This window comes from Toxorhynchites rutilus, chromosome 2 (assembly GCF_029784135.1).
Source record: "Toxorhynchites rutilus septentrionalis strain SRP chromosome 2, ASM2978413v1, whole genome shotgun sequence".
NCBI classification, from domain to species: Eukaryota; Metazoa; Arthropoda; class Insecta; order Diptera; family Culicidae; genus Toxorhynchites; species Toxorhynchites rutilus.
The window spans coordinates 76,570,912-76,578,844 of record NC_073745.1 but is presented as its reverse complement, the minus strand read 5'-3'; the positions used below and the strand labels follow the sequence as shown (position 1 = coordinate 76,578,844).

At 33.5% G+C, this 7,933-nt stretch overlaps 1 protein-coding gene across 10 annotated transcripts in view; it reads right to left on the bottom strand.

Moving 5' to 3' along the window:
• LOC129771625 (alpha-catulin) overlaps nt 1-7,933 on the bottom strand; it is a 400,279-nt gene that overhangs the window by 26,324 nt on the left and 366,022 nt on the right. For 7 of the 10 annotated variants that reach the window (XM_055775469.1, XM_055775462.1, XM_055775470.1 and 4 more), the window contains one exon: nt 6,337-6,769. The exons of 1 other annotated variant lie outside the window; for it this stretch is intronic. In XM_055775469.1, coding sequence (XP_055631444.1) covers nt 6,656-6,769 — 114 coding nt within the window. In that variant the 3' untranslated portion in view covers nt 6,337-6,655. Of the gene's footprint in view, nt 1-6,336; nt 6,770-7,933 lie in introns of those variants that run through there. 2 more of the 10 variants (XM_055775465.1, XM_055775466.1) reach the window with 2 other exon arrangements.

Genomic DNA, 7,933 nt, shown 5'->3' with positions numbered 1-7,933 from the left:
ATGCCGGGGGTTCGGGTTCGATTCCCGTTCTGGTCGGGGAAATTTTTCTTCAAAGAAATTTCCTCTGACTTGCACTGTGGTCACGCGTATTCTAGAGCTTGCCACTCAGAATGCATTCATGGCGTGTTATTTGGCATAGAAATCTCAACTAAGTACTATTGAAAATGACGCAAGTAATACTACGTTGAGACGGCGGATTTCCTCTAGGAACGTTAGTGCCATATAAGAAGAAGAAGAAGAAAAAAAGTTTTGATGCAGAAATGTCATACATATATTGACGTCTTTGACGACAGTCTATATTCTAATATTATCTTAAACTTTGACGATTACACTAATGACGAATTTCATGCCAATTCGACTGGCCGTTGGCAGCACCATCTCAGATAGCAGTGAAACGTTGTGAATGTAAAGACATGGGTCCTTTAAATAACTTTGCATACTTGAAATATTCGAAAAATAATTAGACTACTTTTTGGAAAAAAGCCAAATTTTTTACAAAAAATTAAAACTTAAAAACTATTATACCTACAAAATTATTGTCAAAGGATGAAATGTAGGAAATTGTTTAAATTTTCACAAAAAAATACCATAAATTTTTTGGAAAAAAATTTCGCTGAAAAAAAAGTTGTTTTAAAAATTAAAATCCCAAAATTATATACATGAATATCCCTCAAAATTCCGAACAAGTCGTTCATACATTGGAAGATGGGCACTTTTACAGGGAAAAAGTTTTTCTAACAACTTTTTTAATGTTTTATTTGAAAAAAATACAACTAATCTTAATTTTGTTTAAAGGCAAGATAGAGATACAGTGTATTCGACAAAGTCTTAGATTTTATTAAAATATGAACTTTTGTCGAAGACGTCAACTTTCTATCTGTCTTCTATCTATCTGGAATATAAATCATTTTTGTATGAAGACTCCTGAAAAAAATAATGTTTTACTTGTAGCATTTTTGTGTGTAAATTCTCACGTTTGACATGTTCTTGACATGTTTCTAAATAGAGAAAAGTTAGCAAAGCATGTAAATTGCGATAATTTATACATAAAAATGTTATGAATCAACCATTAATAGTATTTTTCCAAAGAATAAAAATGAAAAAGCTGTTGTTCGAAAAACTTTTTTCATGTAAATGTGCCCTTCTTCCGATGTATGGACTTGTTAGAAATTCAAAGGGCTACTTATGTCTATTTTTTCATATTTTTAAAAACACATGTTTTCGAGAAAAATTAACTTGAATTTTCAAAATATTTATATAAAAAATATTTTAATAATTTTCTCAACGAAATTTTTTTCCAAAAATTTATTAGATATTTTTTAATGAAAACCTGAATAATTTCCTACATTCCATTCTCTGTCTAACTTTTTGTAGATCTTATAGTTTTTAAATCAAGATTTTTCGAAAAAAAGTTCAAAAAACTCAAAATTAAGAAATAACCTGCAAAAAATCTACCAGAACTGCAAAATTATGGTTAAAGAATGAAATGTAGGAAATTATTTTGGTTTTCATTAAAAATTATCATAGAATTTTCTGGAAAAAAAAATTTATTGAAAAAAAATTTTTTTTTTAAATTAAAATCCATTTACATGGAAAAAGTTTTTCGAACAACAACTTTTTCATGATTTTTTTTTGAAAAAAATGGTTTTAATGTTCAATTGGTTACATTTTTATGTATAAATTATCGCATTTTAAATGCTCTGCTAACTTTTCTCTATTTAGAAACATGTCAAGAACATGTCAAACGCGAAAATTTACAAAAAATGTTACGAGCAAAACATTATTTTTGCAGGAGTCTTCATACAAAAATTACTTATATTCCAAAAACTATAAAAGATAGAGAATTTACGTCTTCGACAAAAGTTTATATTTTAATAACACCTACAACTTTGTCAAATACACTATATCGCTTTCTTGACTTTAAACAAAATTAGGGTTAGTTGAATTTTTTTCAAAGAAAACATGAAAAAGTTGTTGTTAGAAAACCTTTTTCCCTGTGAATGTGCCCATCTTCCGTTGTTGGAAATTGCAAGAGCTATTCATATTGCAAGAGCTATTCATATATATATATATTGGCGATTTAAAAAAAACGTTTTTGAGAAAAATGAATTTCGATTTTTAATACAACTTTTTTTTCAGCGAATTTGTTTTCCAAAAAATTTTTCTAAAAAGTAGTCTACCTCTTTTTCGATGCAAAGTTGCTTAAACGACCCATGTCTTTACACCCACAACGTTTCACTATTATCTGAGATGGTGCTGCCAGCTTCTAAGACGAGTTGGCATGAAATTCGTCTATAGTACTAGCTTGTCTTTGAACAAAATTATAATTAGTTGTAATTTTGCTAGAAAATACATTAAAATGTTGTTGGAAAAACTTTTTTCCTATAGAAGTACCCATCTTACGATGTTGGTTGTTTGATAGGCCTTTTTTATGTATTGTTGATGTGAAGTGAATTTTTATTTTTAAATTAAATTTTATTATTCTAATTTCCAAATTTATTTTCTTTGAGGTTTGAGAAGTTGCTTAAACGGCCAATGTCCTCAAACCCACAAAATTTCATTGCAATCTGAGATGCTGCTGCCAATGGCTAGTCGAGTTGGTATGAAATTCATCAATGGTAATTGTGCTTCTGTCAATAAACGTAAACAAAACAAACGTTCGATATATTTAAATATTAAAATGATGTGATTGTTGAAGAAAAATATTGATAAATGATTTCGAAATGATACATGATTTCAAGAAAATTTCCACAAAATCTTTCATGCATACCGAAAACATCAATCCATCTCATTTTAAGAAGAAAAAAATTTGACTTAACGAAATTGTGTTCAAAGTCATCTAACGCCTCACTTTTGACTTTGAAAAGAACTAATTTTTTTACCTCCAGCCACCCTCATCACAAACAATTTTTGTTATGAGCTTTCTGGAGACGGGTACCATTTTTTTGTGAAAAAAAGCAAAAATACGCCCAAGTAGCAATTGGTATATCGGACTTAAAAATGAAGATTTTAAAAACTTGTATTTTTGATTCGAACGAAAGTGAATACGTTTGTCGTGTTATGAAATTTTATGAATTTTTGATTTTATGAGTTACATGGCGGTATAACACGACAAACATGTTGAAAGAGCCCATTTACTATAAAAAAAGACAATAAATTAGTATTTTTTTTTGAATATCTCAAGAATGGTTACATTTAGAATGAGATTCATAAAGAGCTTTTTTTTTTAAACCACATCAGTATTCATAATTTGTGCCTAAAAATGTGTGTTAACATACAAAAATTCGAAGTTTCGAATATTCATAAAAATTCGATGTTCCACAGAGTTTGTCGAAAATAGTTTTACCATCTTGGACTATTTTTTTGAATTTTCTACATGACTTCTATTTTATATGAAAAAATTAAAAAATTAATGAAAAGTATGTATTTTAGATATAATATAAATCAAAGTTTTTTTTTTGTAAATAAAAAAAGTACCAATTATTTTTCTCAGTGTATATTTTTTCACGTTTGTACATCAATACTTTATAATTTTTTCTAGGACACTATTTTGGTAGGACTAATAGTTTTTGAGATGTAAATTATCAAAGATTTCTCTTACTAAAATCGATACGCCCTTTTCAAAAGTTACACTTGAGTCAAAAAATTCCCAATTGCTGTGGAAAACTCATATTTCCTCCAACCCAAACGGAATACGCACCTTTATTCGAATCAAACATACTCATGTTTTGTCATTTGTCGATTGCATTTGGAAATGCTCATAAGGCACGATGTTTTGATCCCCGGAAAAACAAATTTCTTTGAGAGGGCCCTAATAACATGTACGAGATTATATCGAAAATATAATAATAATGATTAAGATAAGATTAACGATTTAAAAATTGGAAATCGTACTGAGAGGAAGAAACTGTGAACATAGAAACTTATTACTACACCCAAACTAGCGTTGGCAGAAAACATTTCATCTTTGGCAGAAATTATACCATTTCGTGTGCTAGAGGGTCAAATGCGCAAAAAATGAGCTGTTTTAAAGCTTAAAAATGTTTTGTATGTATGCGAGCAGACATCTCTTTCTGTTTTCTTTTCTCATTCCATTTGGGATTGTCCAAAAAAAAAAGTTCGCCAATGGGATCGAACCAAGGTCGGCTGGAATACAAAGCTATTTCACACAACCACGCTATCCATACAGCTACCAGCGCTGTTATATAGCGTGATAATATTACACCTCATCATACAATGAAGTAGAAAAATGTTTTCTAAGAGGATAACGAAGAAAATGCACGAGAATATATCTTTCGCTGTCTGGGCCGTGTATTTGGCAAACTGTACGAAAAGCTGTCATATGCTTTAATTTAAATGTGTCTCCTGTTTCGCTCGCTCATATTGCCTCTAGCATATATATATTGTACAAATGATATACATGTATTGGGGAGTAGAACATTTTCTGTTATTTTTCAGCTCATTTAATGTAATAAATTGGGATGCCATAACATGTGCTGAAAATTAAGTTTGGGTGTAGAATTGTTGGGATTATTCGCAAATTATGATACGTTTATTCTGATTATTGATGATTTTATGACACGTACTGGATTGTTACCAGTACCGCAACTCTTTTTTGATATTCAACTGTTTTACAGTCAACGGCACATTATTTTGGGTTGAGGAATACAAAAAAATATAAATTGGCCAATAGTGATATACTTTTTTTTTCAAATCGTTCATTCTTGTAAACGCAAAAACAAGCGAGATTGGGGTTCACCGTTTGAACGATTTGGTTTGAGGCAGTAAAAAAAATTGTTCTTGGGTGCACATAAACTAAACCTAGGTTAAATAATTTGGAGAAACCGTTTACATTTTCGAGCGACGCACTTGAAGTCTTGACTGACAACTCGGAAGCTGCACTTGGATTGTCGATACATTGAATTTTATGAATTTACCTCGTAGAGAATACAGTTTGTGCGAGATTTGAAGATACAATAATTTCCTATGTTGGAGCATGTAAACTGTCGTCTAAAATATCCAAAATGTTTCAATTTCGAGCTGCCGGAAGGCCATTAAAGAGACAGAATCATTTTTCGTGTCGAATATGAAAACTGATATAAATTTTGGAACCGGGTCATCTGATGGGTCGCTCCCAACTTTATACGTTTTGATATCGTAACATCGTTGAAGTATTGATTTCGAATCAATAATCATCCGGAATTGGGACCGGGTTGGGATCGACTGATCGATACTGTTCATCTTTACTTGCGCAAACAATAATGCACAAATGGTACGAACAATGGGATAAAAAACATTTTTATTGAGGATGTCGAATAAACATCATTTTAGAAGGAAAGTAAAAAAGGGCTAAATAAACAATTTTTTTTCTTTCTCCTATCAAATTTGGTCCTTTTTAATGTAATTTAGAGAGGGAACACTGTCTATCCTATGTAATCAGAAATGGTGTCCTTTGAGCATTTCGGGCGGAAAATATGGTTAAAAAAAAATGAGGCGATAGAAGGTTACTCATCTATACTTTAACATGGATTCCTATGGATTCCATTCATCGGGATGAATCATACAAGAAAAGCGCAATTTTTTTTTGCACATACGCTGGTATTTCATGAATTCGATCCATTATGATGGCAGTGTTGGTGTGGATGGCGAAATGTATATGCTATGAACAGATGTAGGGTTTACACTTTTTGTGTCAAAAACAAGGGACGTCTTGGAAGAGAAGCAATAAAATATATAGGAAAGGGTGGTTCTAAACCAACCCCCGTGCCCGAATATCCTTACCACAGCAGGATGTTTCGTTCGAAACATAAATTTTACTTTTATTTGGGACATCTTAAAATTTTGGAGATGATATGAACCGATTTGTGAGGCTTATTATCGTTTTCGTTTTTATGCAAGAAAACCTTTCTCTTCGATACATTCCCTTTTTTATGAATTAATTCAGGTCTTTTTTTATTATGGTAGGTTTATATGATTTTCGAATCATCGTGATAATAAATTTACAGACTGATTTCAAAAAATGTTGTATTATAAAAGTCAAATCACAAAATTTCAGTTTGAATTATTACCCTGAAAATTCCTCTCGTAAAAACTAATATAATTATTTTTTCAAACAAAGGTAATATTCTAAAATACCTTTTTGGCTTTTCTTCAATCATGTTACATGACCACATAGTTACCCACCATCTGTCGCCGAAAGGGTTCTCTTGCTGTAAACTGATGGTAATGTAAAACGCTGGCAATTCGTCACTAAAACAATTCAAGGCATTGAACGACAATAGCTCCATAGATCACTAGCGGAAGAAGCACTTCTTACACATTAACACAGATAACTACCGGTGGAAAATGGTGAAAAGCTGAATGCACAGAAAGGGTACTCAACAGCAGACCCAGTTGATATCGATCCATTTCAGTTAGCCAGGAAGGGTTGTGTGGCCCATTAAGTATATTGTCATACCCTATCCTATTTCAACTCGAGAGTAATGTTTTTTGTAATGTATAATGTTGATCGTTAATTTTTCGGTGTTTATCAATGTTTTGATTTGTTATAATTTTCTCGTACGATATATCATGAGGTTTCAAAAATATTTTGTGGGTTCCTCGTTGAAGTCACGCTTGGGCTGCGCAGACCATGGATAACATACAGAACGGATAACTATGGTGGTGAGTTCTTGGATGATCCACTTTTGGATGAAAACGTGATAAGCGCGGTCCTTCTTACCCGTCTGTATTCCCCGAGCTGTTGTTTCTTGCGTGCTCCGAGCGATTGCTAGAGAGACACCATTCAAAGCGTAGTTTTGATTGGCAGACACAAATTGGACAAGTGGTTAGATCGATTTGCATGTATATCGACAAATACTTAGGAAGTGGGGCTGGGGGTACAACTTGAAGTTTGAACTCACTAGCGCTATCCACAATCTGGAGCTCGATGGGGCAATGGATGGAGGACTTCTGGCTTGATCGGATCGAACTACAGATGACCATGTTAAGTTTGCTGGTAATAATGTCAGTAATGTCAGGCGATGAACATAAATTCGATGGCTGGAACAATTAGGTTAAATTTGATCCGTTTCTTTAGTTAGCATACACCCACTTGAGAACAAACACAAAATTCACACCACTCGGTTAGATTGAAAGGTTTGTATCTCACAAGCGGTTACATCTTCCCCAACATGACTTCGTTAGTGACATTTTATGTAATTCATGTCAACGGCATCGTACAATGCAAAGACAGCCAGAAACAGAAAAAACCCTTACAACAAATGCTTTGAATTTGCGGAATTTGATTTAACAATGTGCATTCTGCACCACCCGATTAGTTGCCAGTGAAGAGAACACATACACACAACACAACACAACATGCCCCACACATTGTTCCGGCGTTTGTGTTCCACTCCCGCGTGCTTACATGATATTTTTGTTTCGTACTTCCTCCCGGACTTCATCACTTGGCGAGTCGTTGAGGCGGAGGTTTTGTTGCAGTTCCCTGCACTATGCGATGGAACACTTTGTATTGTTTTACTTTCATTTGCACTCCTCAGATGTCCACCCCCTTTAATGCAGCTACTAGGTACTCTTTCCACTCCTGTCCAACATCATTCATTGTTTCTCGTTTCCTGCGATGGTGGGCGACGGAAGAAAGGTGGGCTGCGGGTTGATTTCTTCCCCATTTCTTGCACATCCGGTCGGTGTTTTACCCTTTTTCTCTGTCCGGGCGCTTGAGTGCAACTTTTTGGCTCACTATTTGCACTGCACTGCCGCCGGTATTGATCTCTATTGCATGACTATTTTAATTTGTATGCCACTTGTTGAGGCATCGATAAGCCATTCTGCATTCACCTCCCCCAAGTGGTGGCAATCATGGCGCAGACGGTGGAAACCGGGTTGATGCACCATCATGACAACCAAGTTGAGAGCGGGGTGTGGGTTTGTT